The following is a 17,866-nucleotide window of genomic DNA, read 5'->3' on the forward strand; positions in this document are numbered from 1 at the left end:
ATGATACATAGATTGCAATTCAGTACATTACTTTTTCTGTCATTGTAATTCATCTTCCTTTGAAGCGTGTCCAATTCCATTCAAATTCTAACACATGAATTACATGCAGAACAGAGAATAAATCTCTAATCCTAGTTTATAATCAGAGTAAATTACATAACACTTAAAAATAAAAATCCATAAATAGATATTGAATATAAAGTATAGGATTCAATTCAACTGAACAACGATTTTATAAGAAGTTTTTAATTTATTCTGTTAATTGAAGCCAAACAGCAATGGACCAGAATAAGTGCACTGTCTGCTCCTGGTTCACAGAGAAGATATTGTTATGTCTGATTCAAACCTGAGGATATAAATCACATTAAACTGGACGTAAAACTGAAATATTTTATCAGGACTCTTCAATATTATTTAAATGAACGAATACAAAGTCCACCAGTTGTATAAATTATGTAAAAATGAATTACACTTTGTTTTAACAAACATATGGCACCAGTTGAGCATCTTAAGCATTCTGATTCTGACCTGCTACTGATTTTCAATACTTTTCAGCCATTATCAGTACTGTCAGAGCCGACCAGCCAGTAAAGGGGTGGCTACCCTGCCCCCTTCCAGTGCTATCGCTGTACTGTTCCCAGATGTATCCAGTGTCCACATACTGCTTGTAAACATTATTGATGAGGTTAGTCCTGAGCTCTTGATATAGGGTAGCTGCCTTCTCTTTGTATGGCCCTTCTGTGCTGCCATAGTGATGCAGTGCTCTAACTGCCAGGTAGTTGATGTTGATCCAGATTGCTCCTCGCCAGTAGGGGGCATCATGTTCTGTGTTCCTCTTCATGTAGAGGGGATCTGAGCGTGCGAGTGAGCGCAGGCCATAGGGTGTCCAAAGGCGATCAGGATCTTGAATGTCCCGCAAAATATGATCAATTTTTGGCGAGTCTGGTGTCAGAATATGTAGCAAGAACGGAAAAAGGCTAACATAGCCTAATGCATTCACATACTGCAGCTTAGGGGCTTTACGAACAGAGCGAACCAACCGTGCGACTGGGAACTGGTTCCGTGGTTGTCCAGGAGGCACGAACACTTTTTCCTGCTGAAGTGAGACCGCCTGAGTGTGATTTCCATAATCACTGAATGCATGCAGATTATCAGACCAATGCAGTTTGTTTAATAGATCATTATTGCTGAGAGCACGATGGTTGTTTTCATACACCTGGTGGGGTTCCCCAAGTATTCGTGCCACATTTGCCATGATGCCAGAGGCCAGGGTCATCCAGCAATACAAGTCCACATGCCTCTCATCAGCAGATGGGTGGGAAGCCCGTGGGTAGTCGTCCAGGCCAGAGGTCAAGGTCTTGGGATTTAGGAAAAGGTTGGTGTCTTTGTCCCGGCCTCGCCAGCGGTAGGAGTTGGCAATTGGTCCAGCTTGTGTGCTGTTAAACCACTCAAACCAAATCTGCAGTCTTGGGTACAACCTTCTCAGGAAAGGAACCATGGTTTGAGAGGACGACAACCCTGGTTGAGCATCCAGCTGTTCCAGTAACTCCTGTAAGGCCAGGAAGAGCGTGGGTGGGTTAGCATTTTCGTTGTGCTGCACGATAAACTCAGATGGTACTTTGCTACGAGCTTCATCATCCAAGATTTGTTCGCGTGGAATCCAGCCCTCTACATTGATAAGATCAAGCCAGTGCGCAATGACCTCCTGTGTTAACGAAGTGTCCCATTTGCTGACGAGAAGCTGATGAAATCCTTCGTCCCAAAGAAAGCCCCTTGGAAAGAAAGAGCGAGATGGTACTGCTGTAAACAGCGGACCCTCAGGGTAAAGCACAGGGTGCTCGTTGTAAGCTGACTGGACAACCGACTGTCCCAAGAAATATCCCATGCCACCAAGCATGTTGCTTAAAGCTGCCTTAGCAAATTTGATCTGTGAAGATGTGAACCCTTTAGCTTGGAGACCAAATGACCTCTCAAACTTCTCATCAAATGCCACCTTACACTTCTCCAGCTCGTCTGTGAGAACTGAGCCAACAAGCTGATTCGGTCGTTCCCGGAAGCTCCCGGATTCAAACAAAACTTCAATCTGGATAGGGGTTTGTACAGTTACTTGATGCACCACAAAATCACTCTCCATCTTGGGATCTTTCTGTTGGTTCTGGTGGTTAGTGACTTTGTAAGAATCCACGGCAAAATATGATCTTTTTTCACCTTTGGAAGGACTGAAAGTAAACTTGTGATTTAGGCTGTTCTTCACTATATCGGTTAGCTTATCAAGACCAGGGCTCTTAGTTTGCAAGTAATTATATCTGGAAAGAAAATTAGTAAAAATTCAGTAACTCGTTAAATAATATGGCAGAAACCCTTATTTTATTATAATTGTTTTTCCTCATCTGAGAATCAGTAAATAGATAAATAAATAAATCAGTAAATAATATATATTATTAACGAATATCAGCAACTATTAATAATAAAATGCTATAGTAAATATTGCTTACATTTTTTGTAACTGTTATATTATTTATTCCTTTGCAGTAAACTACTGCTAAAAACCTACAGTCTTCTCTATGTCTTATTGTTAACAATCCTTCTTACTACAAAAAGCTTGTAGTGCAAAAGAAATGTAAGATACCTGGCATATTTGCCACTAGCACCTTCCCCTGCAGTGGGTTTGCCAAACGTAATCTTGAAGTTGCCAAGATCCTCAGATGTTCCAGTCACAGAACTCAAGCGATTTTTCTCTTCTACATGGGCCTGCAAGGAACCTTGAACATCTGTAGCAGCGTAGAACATCAGCGAGATCACAGGAGCTGAGGAAGCAGTACTCTACCGAATAAGAAGCAAAGACATGCTTGATGTGATGAAGCAATTGCGATACTAAGATAAACTATAATTCTAAACATTTGTATGATTTTTTGTTTATCAGAACTAACCACTTTATATCATATTAATGGTATTAGCAGAAAGCAGTGATGTTATGTGGATCTGATAAACTACATCTTCTATCATACTTTACACAGTGTCTGACCTTTAGAAAATCATGCAGATTGTATATTTTCTAAATTTAATTGAATTAATTTTGTAGTCGATTGGCCTTTGATATGTGACCCTCTTAAATACCTAAACCTGTTCACATATCAATGTTGCCACAATGTTTTAATTAATTTTCATGACGTTTGAAGTCATTTCAGCTTAATGGATAAATATATTAGAGATTGTCCTAATAACTAGCAATTTCTTGCAATGGAATATTTGACAGTAACACATATATAAACACATATATACACAAACACACACACACACACACACATATATATATATATATACACACAGAGCTGGGTAGTAACGGATTACATGTAATCCAGATTACGTAATCAGATTCCAAAACTCAAATACTTGTAATTAGAGTAAACTACTTTTTAAAATACTCGTAATCAGACTACAGTTACTCTTTTATGGATTACATGATTACATATTATTTGCACAATGGTAATAAGTCGTTCACAATTCACTGATTCTCGTAAATTTCTTTTTTTTATGTTTATATATTTTCCTAATTAAACCTGCCACTTATATAGGCTACCTTTGTGATTCATCGAGTTTTACCGGCTGAGGGGGGTGTCAGAATTGCGCTCAGAAGAAATCAGCAACAAGATAATGGAAAATGGAGGGGAACTTGTTTTTATACAGTCTATGAGGGGAATGCAGCCTTTTTAAAGAAAGACACAGAAAAAAGTTTCACTATTTAGTGTAAACTCTGACCACCAATTTGCTGTCTATGGAAATCTTTGACCTAGCAAAGTTAATGCTGGGAATTTCATGTTCATTAATATATATTTTGTAATGTTGATTTTTCTTCATTTTTACTACCTTATGCACTTCAAGTGTTAAGTGCACTTTAAGTGCACTTCAAGTGTTCAACAAACAATAACTAAGGCAAGCACAATTTGTCGAGAATGATTCTGATTTTATTACTTTCAGTATAAACGATGATTAATAATGAATAATGTATTGACAGTATCAAGGTCGAGTCAGTTGAGGCTCGTGCAGTCTTTTTGACTCGCGGAGAAATCAACACTATAAGCGCAACAGCATGAACAAACATACTGCGGTAGAAAAAAAATCGAAATATTCTGTATAATATGTGCAACATCACATGACCAGGAGTGATGTTTTCCCGACTTTCAGCTCTAATGCAAATGTGATATTGATTTTATACATCTTCAGTTAAATAGACAAGTAATGTTAACTGACTTACATTTTAGAGACATTGTGGATCGTTTTTACTTCATTTCAAACAAAAATAATTAAAAGCAAAGCCACAGCAGAACAGTCCCGCATCCCCAAGCAACACACAAGTCTTTCGTTACTAAATTATTTATTGTTAAACGAGTCATTGATTCAGTGAGCCATTTAAAAAAACAGTTACTTGCTATATTTGTTAAATGAATCAGCCATTTGAACGAACTGGTTGAATCAATGATTCACTCATTAAGACAGTGACTTGCCACCACCTCCTTGTGGTTTAATATCATATTTAAAAGTATCATTGCATTTTTCTAACATTTCATATTTTGTATGTCAAAAAAGTAAAACATGAATTTAATAACATTATTTATGCATTTGGACAGATGGAGTTTGTTGATACTATTTTCATTTTAATAATAACAACCGTAATGTCTTATTATTCTAATTTAATGTAGCCTATTGATCACATGTAAGAATTCAACATAAATGTAGACATCTTTAATCAGTTTAGGAAAATATTTTCCTTTATAAAGTTAAAAAGTGTAACAGCAATAAATTTAAGGCAAATATAAAAAAAATGTTGATTAAAATACCTGATAGAATACTGATGAGACTGTTTCAGAATATATTACATTTGTGCCAAAAAACACTTTTTTTCCCCAGATTAGTAACTTTTTTTACCCGGACAAGTGAATTATTTATTTACTTTTTACATGACAAGCTCTGTTATTGTTGTGAGTTTCATCCTCTTTAATATTCATTTTTGTAATGTTGTTATTGTTTGTCTTTTTTCTCATTGTTACTATGCATTTAAAATGGTTTGAGATGGACAGAAATGTCATCGCTGTGTGAGTTTAGTCTTTTTCAAAATTCATGTTTGCAATGTAGCTATATTGTTTGATGTTTTTCATTGATACAGTCATAATCACTTCTAGTGTTTTTTTTTTTTAGATTAAAGACACAAGTATGTGTAAAGACAAAAAGCTATTGTGGCTTTTTTTTGGTGATTTAAATATATATATATTTAAATATATTTTTTTTAAAAGTACAAGATTAAGCTAACTGAATATATGTGATATCAAATAAGGGTTAGCACAAATGTAATCTAAATGTAATCCAAAAGTAATCAGATTACGTTACCAAAAATATGTCATCTAAGAGATTATATTACTGACTACAATTTTTTTTCATGTAATCTGTAATCAGTAACTGATTACAATTCATAAGTGATCTACCCAGCTCTGTATATATATATATATATATATATATATATATATATATATATATATATATATAGAGCTCCATTACATTTTTTTTATTTGTTAAAATCTTTTTAAATTCACTGATATTTCCGGGTTTTTCAGTACTGTGACAACCCTGACATCCCCTGGCTAAGTGCATTGAAAACAACTAATACCTTTGTGCTATTTTACTCCTATTATATTAGAATTTAAATATCCTTGTATTTGACAATATTAAAATAATAAATCAGTTAGTGCTGGCTGTTAAACACAAACTCTTAGAGGATTACTTTTTGCTTACATGTTGTTTTGCAGTAATCCTCCAAGTCCAGTCTCCACCATGATCTCCACCCATACGCTTCACAAACTCTGTGGTCAGGGTGAATTCGCGGTCGTGGACCTCCTGGACTCCAAAAGAGACTCCGTCATGCATAAGCCAGCCGTAGCCCAGCAAATGGTCCCCTTGTTCACAAGTGTGCCTAAGATTTCCATCCATTTCAGCAAACTGACGCATCCACATTAAACCTAATCAAATCAATGAAAAAAAATGCAGGCTTAATAACCTCAAATCATCACAAAGGCAAGTAAATATATAGAAATGGTGCATAAAGTGTGCATCGGAATCACCCCACCTGTCACAACAGATCTGGGACTTCTTGTTTTCATCCCAAAGTACACCTGGGGCCGATAGGTACCCCAATATCTTTCAGGAGACACAGCAGGACTTGAACTATTAGCATCCAAGACCCGTGGAGAGGGGTGCATGGTCACAACCCTCCTGGCCAAGGATGAGCGCATATAAAGGGCATAGAAGAACCAGATAAGACTGAAGATACACAAACCGATAGATATATTGATAAACACCTTCCCAATGTCAGTTTTCTTCTTCTTCTCCTTGTGTGGGGGAGTTGGTGTTTTTTCCTCCTTTCTTGGGTTTGGTAAACCATCACCTGTTGCAACCCTCTTCCTTCGCCTACCCATCTTTCTTTGGACCTAAGCAAGCTGGTCTAGAGACAACAGTCATTCAAATGCACCTGCAAATCACCACAAGTCAAGAGGTTTTGACGACAGTTAGCACACTGATTGCAGCATAAGAAGCTCTTTGTCCTATAATAATGCATTAACGGGAATATATCCCCCTACAACAGGACTACAGGGTTACACTGTCTGTGTACAAGATGCTGCAAACTGCATAAACAGCTGGCTAGCTGAACAAAAGAATGAGGAAATGAATGAACGAGCGGGCGAAATAACTGATGAATGAATGAATGAATGAGATTCAGCTCGTCAACGTCTATTTACCACGTCTGCAGTTAGCATTATTTCTCTAATAAATGTGAACGATACAATGGACAAATCAAATAAAACAAGTCGCGCATGATTTATATTTTACCGTATGTTACCTTATGTACGTACGTGTCAGTACTCTACTGAACTTAATCAGCAGCAAGGGCACTTCCGCATTTCTTTGCGAAGCTGACGACAATAGTAGATTCATGCATAGACATGTATAGAAAGGCTAGATGGCTCAAGGCGGAGTCAGCTGTGTCGTCACTTGGCGGCCATCTTAGGTCAGGAGACTGCGCTGCTGCTCCCTGCTGCTGTGGACGGAAGGTGAGTGACATACGCCAACTAAAATGCTCGTAACTTGCTGAATTCTTGACGGATTTACAAACGGTTTGGTTTATTACAAACCTTATTAACGTGGCTATGATTTGTGCTGATGCCGATGTTTAAATTGTAGCTTCACGTTTTGAGAAACGCTTAACATTGCAGCGTAGCTGTGTGTTTCATGGCTGCCCTCTACTCTAAAGTGATACCACAGTCGACATTTTCAATTATTAACAGGTTTCCTGAGACCAACAACGTTTCTTGACAACCTAATCTTTTGTCTAAATGTCATTTTGTGGATGTGGTTGTATTTATTTGCTGGCTAGCAGTGAAGAGGTCGTAAGTGAGTCACCAAGCAATTGTAAATTGGTGGGAGAGGCAGGGTTAGTCTTTCGTTTCAACATAGCTTTGAGTTACACATGATTTCCAAGTGGTTTGGTTTCTTAAAAACCTCTTTACATTTGGATTACTTTGTTGGTTTTTTGTTTACAGAACTTCTGATTACGCTTGTGGAAAATGAGAGGAGGAGAGGGAGGGAGCTGTATTGATTATATTGTATTGATGGAAAGAGTTTTGTGTCCAATTGTGTCTTAATGTTTTTTGTTTTTTTTTTGTATATTTTGTATATTTTTTTTGTAAGTTTTTTCTAATTGTGTGCCTTTGGACCTAAGTAAAAAAACAAAAAACAAAGACCCATCTCTTTTCTCTTTATTTTACAGAATGGCAACTTGAGACAGATTTATATTATACATAAATTTACACATGTATTTAATAATGTAAATATTAGTAATAAACTAAATTGCACTATTTCATGTTTCATGTACCTTATAAATATTGACATCATTACTGTGTGTGTGTATGGGTATACCTAGTACTTTACCTGTCTAGTCTACGTAATATACTATTTTCTTAATAAACTCCGTGGCTATAATTTTTCACAAGTATGCAGTTAAATAGCCGCATCCCTGAAGTTTATGACACACCAAGCCGTTTGAAAATCGGTTGAAAATTGAGCAAAATATAGTTATTTCAGCACTACATGCACAATAGACTTTAATGTTATAACTGGACGAGCGGTCCTGTCCTAAGATGGCCGCCGTGTGACGTCGTCGGGTCCCATTGGCTCTCAGCGCCGGTAAGCTATCTAGCCTTTCTATACATGTCTATGGATTCATGTTCACTGTTATTCAAAATAAAAGTCCTTCAGCGGCATTCTTTTGCTGCAGACGCCTACATCACGGTATCTCTGTGCATTCAAAATGCCACCAATTTAATGCAATTGTGTTCATTGTCGATAACATACGCCTGCCCATACCATAAACCCAACGCCACCATGGACCACTCAATCCACAAAGCTCACCCACACGGCGCCATACGCTGTCTGCCATCTGCTCTGTACACTGTACAGTGAAAACCGGGATCCATCCGTGAAGAGAACACCTCTCCAAAGTGCCATATGCCATCGAATGTGAGCATTTGAAAGTGAAAAGTGAAAGTGACATTTTGTGCTTTCAATCAGTGCTAACAAAGTGTTGTTTAACTCATCTGTGTAAGGCACAAAATCTGTGGTATGTAAAAAAAAAAATATATATGGACATAATCTATTCTGAATTTATGGCCATGGATATATATTTTGCCAATTAAACAAACTGAATTCCCGCATCTCAAAAGAGTATCATCTTATAATTTCTTGACACTATCTCACCTAATATGCATGTTAAGTAATGATTGGCAGCAACAACAGCAAAGACAACATTAATGGCAAAAACAACAATGACTTCCTCTCTCTCCACTAATGCCACAACTTACAGTGCTGGACACCCTTTTTATCCATCTATCAGTTTTGGGGTTAGTGTGGGAGCATATTGCTTTTCCATGTATTATGGTTTTAAACGTTTTATTATTAACTTTATACTAACATTCTATCACCCCTGCCAAACATATTTGAAATGAGCAACAGAGTCTGTGGTTTGATTAAATTTTTATGAGTACTTGATGTTTTTGTATGTATACCTAAAATAATCTAAATTTCAGATCTGAATTTAGGTGGCCGGATTAAATAGATTGTTTTTTTTGAACAAACAAATGGCGATAGTGTTAGAACTTACTGAAATTTTTAATACAGCTGAAAAGGGGCATTCATAATCAATTATATTTATGAAAAGGGGCAGTTTTCTTGTGATTTATAAATTCACAATGACAATTATTTTAAATTTACTATATTCATTATTGCTTATAATGGGTTTTGAATTATTGTTGTAGTGAACCTTAAAAAAAAAGCACCTGGTTATAACTTTACTAATGCTAAAGAACAAAGTCATTAATTTCTCATGCTGACATGTGGGTTGAACATGTCTTTTCAAACTCCATAGAACAAAAACTATAACCAACCTTAAGCAATCACAGTTTCTATAAATAACAGAATAGAATAATAGAATTTAAAAACTATTATTCACCATAAATAAACAACTTTAAATCAGAAAGTAAATAGGAGTTTTAATGCAGATAAAGCAACCTATGCTAGAATAATACTTGAGAACCACTTGTCATTTTCTAGGTAATGATCCTTTGCTGAAGGTGCATGAATTTATTAACATTAATGTTACTGCTGTTACATGGTGAATTTATCAGTGTTTTTAAGTTAAATATGTACAAAATTCTTTCACATTTCTTCCAATTAACATATCATTTTTTAAACGCTTATATTTCATTGTGGCGAGTGGGGCGGGGCCGAGGGACGTGGGAACACGAGTGAGGCCGGCAGTGATTGGGCAAATCAGTGGCACCTGCGGCCCACCGCCGGTCTCGAGTCCCACGTAGGAGATGGAAGGATATAAAACTGGAGCCACGACAGTGAAGGACGAGAGAGGACCAGGCCTGGGCTTTTAGTTGTGTTTCGGTTTCATTTTATGCGCACCAGTCGTCCGTGAGGGGTTGGTGCGCTGTTTTGTGTTTATTTTGTATTAAAATGTTGTTTGATTGTCCGCCGGTTCCCGCCTCCTTCTTCCGGATGAATATTAAGGGTAATTCATTACATTCATCTTATGTGTCATCTACTGTAGGCTACATTGCAACATAGCTAAGAAAAAACTGCAACAAAATTAATTGCAACCCATTGTTCTTCAATCTGATGCATTTCCCAGCGAAACAGAATAAGGTGCTGGTCATATAACTAGAATATCATCAAAAAGTTGATTTCACTAATTCCATTCAAAAAGTCAAACTTGTATGTTGTATTCATTCATTACACACAGACTGATATATTTCAAATGTTTATTTCTTTTAATTTTGATGATTATAACTGACAACTAAGGAAAATCCCAAATTCAGTATCTCAGAAAATTAGAACATTACTGAAGACCAATACAGAGAAAGGATTTTTAGAAATCTTGGCAAACTGAAAAGTATGAGCATGTACAGCACTCAATACTTAGTTGGGGCTCCTTTTACCTGAATTACTGCAGCAATGCAGCGTGGCATGGAGTCGATCAGTCTGTTACATTGCTCAGGTATTATGAGAGCCCAGGTTGCTCTGATAGTGGCCTTCAGCTCTTCTGCATTCTTGGGTCTGGCATATCGCATCTTCCTCTTCACAATACCACATAGATTTTCTATGGGGTTAAGGTCAGGCGAGTTTGCTGGCCAAGTAAGGACAGGGATACCATGGTCCTTAAATCAGGAACTGGTAGCTTTGGCACTGTGTGCAGGTGTCAAGTCCTGTTGGAAAATGAAATCTGCATCTCCATAAAGTTGGTCAGCAGCAGGAAGCATGAAGTGCTCTAAAACTTCCTGGTATATGGCTGTGTTGACCCTGGACTTCAGAAAACACAGTTGACCAACATCAGCAGAAGACATGGCACCCCAAACCATCACTGACTGTGGAAACTTTATACTGGACCTCAAGCAACATGGATTGTGTGCCTCTCCTCTCTTCCTCCAGACTCTGGGACCCTGAAGGAAATGCAAAATTTACTTTCATCAGAGAACATAACTTTGGACCACTCAGCAGCAGATTAGTCCTTTTTGTCTTTAGCCCGGGCGAGACACTTCTGACGCTGTCTGTTGTTCAAGAGTGGCTTGACACAAGGAATCCGACAGCTGAAACCCATGTCTTGCATACATCTTTGCGTAGTGGTTCTTGAAGCACTGACTCCAGCTGCAGTCCACTCTTTGTGAATCTCCCCCACATTTTTTAATGCGTTTTGTTTCACAATCCTCTCCAGGGTGCGGTTATCCCGATTGCTTGTACACTTTTTTTCTACCACATCTTTTCCTTCCCTTCGCCTCTCTATTAATGTGCTTGGACACAGAGCTCTGTGAACAGCCAGCCTCTTTTGCAATGACCTTTTGTGTCTTGCCCTCCTTGTGCAAGATGTCAATGGTCGCTTTTTAGACAACCGTGAAGTCAGCAGTCTTCCCCATGATTGTGTAGCCTACAGAACTAGACTGAGAACCCATTTAAAGGCCTTTGCAGGTGTTTTAAGTTAATTAACTGATTAGACTGTGGCACCAGGTGTCTTCAATATTGAACCTTTTCACAATATTCTAATTTTCTGAGATACTGAATTTGGGATTTTCCTTAGTTGTCAGTTATAATCATCAAAATTAAAAGAAATAAACATTTGAAATCTTATCAGTCTGTGTGTAAAGAATGAATATAATATACAAGTTTAACTTTTTGAATGTAATTAGTGAAATTATTATATGACCAGCACCTGTATTAGGAATTGCTTGGATCATCAAAAGTGGGCGTTTCAGAAAGGAACCAGGTGGTTTGCAGGAACTAAATCTTAAACACCAAAAACGAAACCGTTTCCATTGTATCACTTGAAAAAAAAACTTTGTGCACCAATACATCTTCCATTCCAGTGTAATCAGCCACATGAGCACAGTAGTATTAAAATCTATGTAAATGAATGTTTCAATTAATGATAGTTACCAAAGTGAGCATTCTCTACCTTGTGGAGTCTATAATTGTCCAGTAGACACACACATTCTCTGTTGGTGTTTCACCAAAATGTACTTGTGTGCAAACATCTGTCCACATCGATCACAACCAAAAGGCTTCTCACGTGTGTGGATCCTCATGTGTGTTTTGAGGTTTGAAGACTGGTTGAACATTTTCCCACAAAGGTTACAGCCATAAGGCTTTTCACCTGTGTGAACAGTCACGTGTTTTTTGAGGTTACTTTGATCTGCGAACTGCTTGCCACAGTGCACACACCTGAATGGTTTTTCACCTCTGTGGATGCTCTGGTGTCTTTTAAGACTAGACGCTTGACTAAATCGCTTACCACAGAGTGTACAGTGGTGAAGCCTCTCCCTGTTATGAAGTTTTTGATGCAAGAGGAGAGTGCTGGGTCGAGAGAATGCTTTTCCACAATGTTTACACAAAAACTTGTCTTTCCTTTGCATCTGAGATGAATCGGACTGTTTGAAAGAAAAGCACGGGATGAAAGGAGACCGTTCAGATTGAGAAATGATGTTAACTTTATCGCCATGTGCTAAATGCCCTTCCATATCAGGCATAGACAAGCCATTAGAGTCCATTGGAGCTGCATAGGAACACGTGGGATCTGCGCTCCCTCTATACATCAAAAACTGATTCAAAGAAGGTCCTCCATTGAATTCAGATTCAGTATAGGAGGCATGATTTGTGGTTCTGTCAAATCTCCTGGAAACCAATGAAGGATAGGAAGGGACAGGCTGCAGGTTAGTCCCTGCATCTTCATCACAATGTCTTTCCATTCTGGTTTCACCTGTTTAGAAATACAATATGCTTAAATGGAAACTAAGCAATTACAAAAAAGAGAAAATACTGTATTTAGTAATAATGTTAATTACAACAAGAACTTAGTAAATGTGCATCTTCACCTATATCATTAATTTCTGGGTTTTCGTCCTCAAGGAGATCAGGTTGCATTCCACTGGACTGTCAGAAGAACAGATCACTGATGGTTAATTTTATTTTTTTGAAAACAATTGTTTCTGTATTCTAGACTTACTATCTCTTTACCATGAAGTACACTAATTGAATATGATTTGTTGAAAATACTTTTTACAACAAAGTCCCATTAGTCAATATTAGTTAAATGCATCAAGTAAAACTGTTACATGTTATTTAATAAAAATACAACTGTTTAAGTTAGCTTAGATCCATTAGACGCAATAACAGAATACCCTTAAAAAAAATAGCTTTGAAAACCAATTTCACTCAGAAAATGCTAGTAAATTTCACAAATAATTTAAAAACAGAAGTCATTCTTTTTCATCATCATCATTGTCAGCTCATGTTAAATTGGAATAACTAAAATTCTTACTAGGAATAGGTAACAATATTAATGATGTTAACAAAAAAAAGAAGCAGTGTGTCAGGTGGGAAAAGGGAAGTGGTATGAGTCTGTCATGAGCCTGATTTGTAAACAAATACAGGTATGAGCAAATGCATGTCTCACACTAACCTCTTGATGGCAGTGCTGGACCGTGTCCTGGTCTATGAAGTTATCTCTGTGGACTGTTGCGAAAACTCCTGCATTCCTGTACTTAGTGTCATCTTACCAGGAATGCAAGTGTAGAAATAACAAATGGAAAACAAGGATGAATTAAAATTGTAATCTCAATATTCACTCAAAAGTTTGTCATGTTTAAATATTTTCTCTGGAAAATAAATATAAAATAAAATGTACACAAAATAGATAAGATAAATAACACTTATTAATTGTAATAACTAATAATTTTAACATATATCGGAGCATTTATGAATCTATTCCCCCATATGTTACCAGATAATTAGAAATCAAAGAATTATTAATATTGCATATATTACAAATTATTTAATGTCTAATCACTTATCTGGATTAAACTGTACACACACTTACAGTTTTCAGTAGTCTCGGTTTCTCTTTCTGATTGTTCACACCTCATGCTGTCAGGTCTCTCCTCTTTAATAATGAGAACATCTGGTTCGTCGTCCTCTACAGACTGATAAAAAGCATAATGCTGCCATGATTCCTGATAAATTATGGCTACGTTCACACTGTCAGTTTTTGGGATTGACAAACACATTTTCTTTACAGGTGTGAGTCTTGAAATGTCCCGTTCACACAGCAGCTTACAGTTGTGTTTAAAATACTGTCTGTATGAACGGGAAGTCGTGGCCTAATGGTTAGAGAGTTGGACTCCCAATCGAAAGGTTGTGAGTTCGAGTCCCGGGCCGGCAGGAATTGTGGGTGGGGGAGTGCATGTACAGTTCTCTCTCCACCTTCAATACCACGACTTAGGTGCCCTTGAGCAAGGCATCGAACCCCCAACTGCTCCCCGGGCGCCGCACCATAAATGGCTGCCCACTGCTCCGGGTGTGTGCTCACAGTGTGTGTGTGTGTTCACTGCTCTGTGTGTGTGCATTTCGGATGGGTTAAATGCAGAGCACAAATTCTGAGTATGGGTCACCATACTTGGCTGAATGTCACTTCACTTTCACTTTCACTCACTGAATGTGGAACAGAAGTCAAGCCCGTATTCCTTACCAGTAACGTACAATGTAAGGGACTCATTTCGCAGTGTGTACAGTTTCAGTGATTATGACGATACTTTTGTTTTTTTTAAGTGTTTTTTAAGATAGATCAAATTTAGTGATAATGTCAGTTCTGTACATAGGCCTAATTTATTAGCCGTTTGAATAATCGTGGGAAGGAAACGTTAGGCCTATATATTTATCAATCTCTAATGTTTTAATCCAATTATAATCATATTATATTAAATGCAAATTCAGTTCCTTTAAACTTATTTATTAACCTACATGACATGTCTGGTTCTTGCCTAAAAAAAAGACAGGTTTATGATGTTTATAGTTGATAGATTTGGCTGCTTTTAGCCTTACCCTGGAGTTGGTTCACCCTCTGCCTGTGCGCAGCTCATTTCTCCTGTTACTTTAAGTTACCGAAAACACACATGAAAACACATAACATACGGTAGACACACGTTTGTGCGGCAGAGCGACTCTCTTGCGAACTGTATGATGTGACAGACAACTAGTTGTCCAGTTCTGTTCCGTTCACACAGCACATGTGTTCCGAGAATGCGGGTGTGAGTTCGGTTACAGAATGCGGGTGTCATGCCCGTAAATAACCGAACAGTGTGTGAACTTAACTGTATTAAGGACTCCAAAACAGGACAGACAACTGTATTCTGCTGCTGTGTGAACTTGGCCTATTAGCGGCTAACTGAGCTCACTGATTGAGAAACACAGTTTATTACCTCTTGATGGCAGTGCTGGACTGTGTTCTGGTCTGTGACGTTTTCTCGGTGGACTGTTACAAATACTCTTGCACTCCTGTACTGGTTGTCATCTTTACCTGCAGCATGGATGTACCAATACATACACACACACATACATATGCAAAAAAATGCTACATTATATTACAAAGACATAATATGTAACAAAATGCTTCACTCTGCATAATTCTCATTAGTTTATTTGTGAATTTTACATTCAGTTACACTTTATTTTAAGGTGTCCTTGTTACAGTGTAATCATATATTTAAGTACCGAGTAATATTGATTAACTACATGTATTTACTATAAGGTTAGGGTTATGATTAGGGTTACTTGAATGTAATTCTGCATAATTTATTTTTATTTTAACAGTAAGTATATGTAACGTGTAACAAGGACACTTAAAATAAAGTGTTACCTCTTGATTGGATAATTTCTCCTTAAAAGCCTTTTATCTTTTTATCTTTTTTTTTCTCATTCTGTTGACATCAACTAATCACAGATCTGACCACTAGGTAATGCACTTATTCCCTAAAATGAATACACCATACTCACAGTTTTCAGTAGTCTCTGTTTCACTGTGTTCACACCTCACATTGCCAGGTCTCTCTTCTTTAATAAGAACAACATCTGGTTCGTTATCCCCTACAGACTGATAAAAAGCACAATGTCGTTATGACTCCTGAGAGCATACGTTTATGGAAAAAATCTATTTCTGACCAGTAGCAATTAGTGGTCAGCTGACATGGATTTTTTTCAATGGCCTATGCCAGTACTGTATATCCAGATACCTAGAGTTGGCATATACAATAATGTTAAATCATATAATTAATAATTTCAAATAAATCAATACTTTTATTGAGCAAATATGCATTGAACTGATAAAAAATTACATTAGTGACATATACAGTAAACCTTCCACAAAAAATATTAAGGAAGTCCGTTTTGATTGCTGCAAGATACTGAACAAAGAAAAAGGCGGAACTAACAAACTGAACAGATAACAGACGATTGCGGTTTGTAGTGTATAAAACAAAAAGACAAGAAAAAAAGAAGTAAAGATGTATAAGATACACCCAATTCACTGTTTATGCAAACCTGGTCTAGTCTTTCGGGTTGAAGATGCGAGACCTGACCGGATCGAGTTTCATCTTCATCTCTTCCCTCGTTACACAGGGAAGCAATTTTGACACTAATTCGCCCTGGAAACAAGCATATATCTTCTCCATAAGTAAATATAGTTCTAATAGTGACTTTTAATATAATGTTATCAGTCCGACATCCCTATTGTGTAAATGAGCATGACCATGATCATATATTTACCTGATGCTTTTTCGTTAACACCTGTTTTTGTCAAGGCAGTTGATTGGTTTCTCTGTTTGCGGGCTCTTCTGTAAAACGAATCTCGGATTTCTAGCACTCTCAATTTCTTTTTAAGGAGGTTATTCTCCTTCTGTGTTTGAGATATTTCAAGCTGTAATTCGGTATAGCTGTCCTCAACAAGTTTGCAGATTTCTGCCACAGCGGCGTTTGCGAGCACTTCCATAACTGAAGCGATTTCCGTCTGAAACGTTATTATATTTGCCATTGCGTTGGAATTGAGCTCCTTTAATTGCAGTGAATCAGTCCATAAACAATAAACCCTTCCAAAAGAGTAAACATACGGGTGTAACGGGTCTCGAGCTCTCTTCAAACGCGAAGCTAGCCAACGAGTCGACAACATCCGCTTGTACTTTTTAAAATAAAAGCTCTCATGCTACCAATCAATTTTCACGTTCCCATAAACATTAGTTCCGTTTACTTCAGCAAAGTATCACGAACTAGTGACCATAGTGAACATAGCGATTCATTTGGAATATTTCGGATGTTAAATACTGGTACGACTGAGAAGTTAATGAGGAATAGACACAGTGACTTACTTACTAACCAACCAATTAAATAAATGAAGACACTAGAGGAAAAACATAATTTATTCACTGTTATAACAAGTCTTTATTTCATTGCAGTTTATCTGTTTGTACTCTGTCTAATACTTTGAAATGCTCCCCCCCCCTCTAAATGATTAATGTTTTAAAAGGATTTATTTATTTCTAATTATTTATTTCTGAAAAGTAAAAAAAAAAGTATTTTTTTCTGTCTGTTTAGAGGATTTTCTGATTTTTGAATACCTAATTATTAATCATAAATAGTTAATAAATAATTATTAATTAATTAATAATTATAAATAATTATTTCAAGTATGTTAAAAAAAGATTTTTGAACTGGCTTTATCACTGATCAGTTTTATAATCTGGAAATGTATGCTAATTTTAATTGTATTTACATTGAAGATTTATTAAAACTTATAATATCCATTTATGGTTGCTTTTTTTCTTTCCAGTGTCATTACCGCTATGTTTTTTTTAATGATTATTATTGCAAAGCAACCAATTTTATTATTATTATTATTTACTTTATGTTAAGATTACTGTCTGCAATGTTGTTGCACATCTGA

The 17,866-nt window shown here is 36.8% G+C and overlaps 2 protein-coding genes across 9 annotated transcripts; both read right to left on the reverse strand.

The window, feature by feature from the left end:
• Nucleotides 1-230: 230 nt before the first annotated feature.
• mogs (mannosyl-oligosaccharide glucosidase) lies at nt 231-6,973 on the reverse strand. 7 transcript variants are annotated; one of them, XM_059554485.1, is made up of 6 exons: nt 6,903-6,973; nt 6,351-6,520; nt 6,119-6,264; nt 5,788-6,011; nt 2,630-2,823; nt 231-2,306 (listed from the first exon to the last, which is right to left on the reverse strand). In XM_059554485.1, exons 2-6 carry the CDS (start codon nt 6,431-6,433, stop codon nt 542-544), a joined length of 2,412 nt encoding a protein of 803 aa, XP_059410468.1. In that variant the 5' UTR covers nt 6,434-6,520; nt 6,903-6,973; the 3' UTR covers nt 231-541. The 7 variants fall into 7 exon arrangements, with proteins under 7 accessions (XP_059410468.1, XP_059410467.1, XP_059410470.1 ...); XM_059554484.1 differs by having other exon boundaries at nt 6,890-6,973; XM_059554487.1 differs by lacking the exon at nt 6,903-6,973 and adding an exon at nt 6,789-6,807.
• Nucleotides 6,974-11,802: 4,829 nt separating this feature from the next.
• Nucleotides 11,803-17,072, reverse strand: si:dkey-56e3.3 (zinc finger protein 184). 2 transcript variants are annotated; one of them, XM_059554488.1, is made up of 8 exons: nt 16,696-17,072; nt 16,471-16,574; nt 15,928-16,024; nt 15,354-15,451; nt 13,976-14,078; nt 13,559-13,650; nt 12,972-13,029; nt 11,803-12,856 (listed from the first exon to the last, which is right to left on the reverse strand). In XM_059554488.1, the coding sequence occupies exons 1-8, from the start codon at nt 16,958-16,960 to the stop codon at nt 12,066-12,068; spliced, it is 1,608 nt and encodes a 535-aa protein (XP_059410471.1). In that variant the 5' UTR covers nt 16,961-17,072; the 3' UTR covers nt 11,803-12,065. The 2 variants fall into 2 exon arrangements, with proteins under 2 accessions (XP_059410471.1, XP_059410472.1); XM_059554489.1 differs by having other exon boundaries at nt 11,803-12,818; nt 12,961-13,029.
• Between the last annotated feature and the right edge of the window lie 794 nt (nt 17,073-17,866).

The sequence above is a fragment of the Carassius carassius genome, chromosome 7 (genome assembly GCF_963082965.1).
Source record: "Carassius carassius chromosome 7, fCarCar2.1, whole genome shotgun sequence".
Lineage (NCBI taxonomy): Eukaryota > Metazoa > Chordata > Actinopteri > Cypriniformes > Cyprinidae > Carassius > Carassius carassius.

Bases quoted from the DNA above. Each gene is read 5' to 3' on its own strand.
- mogs (XM_059554483.1), bottom strand. From the start codon at position 6,467: ATGGGTAGGCGAAGGAAGAGGGTTGCAACAGGTGATGGTTTACCAAAC. The intron at 6,012-6,118 runs GTGGGGTGATTC...TGATTTGATTAG, and splicing joins TCCCAGATCTGTTGTGACAG to GTTTAATGTGGATGCGTCAG. The intron at 2,307-2,629 runs GTATCTTACATT...TTTTCTTTCCAG, and splicing joins GCTAGTGGCAAATATGCCAG to ATATAATTACTTGCAAACTA.
- si:dkey-56e3.3 (XM_059554488.1), bottom strand. From the start codon at position 16,960: ATGGCAAATATAATAACGTTTCAGACGGAAATCGCTTCAGTTATGGAA. The intron at 16,575-16,695 runs GTAAATATATGA...GCTTGTTTCCAG, and splicing joins TGTTAACGAAAAAGCATCAG to GGCGAATTAGTGTCAAAATT. The intron at 14,079-15,353 runs GTAATAAACTGT...GCTTTTTATCAG, and splicing joins TCCAGCACTGCCATCAAGAG to TCTGTAGAGGACGACGAACC.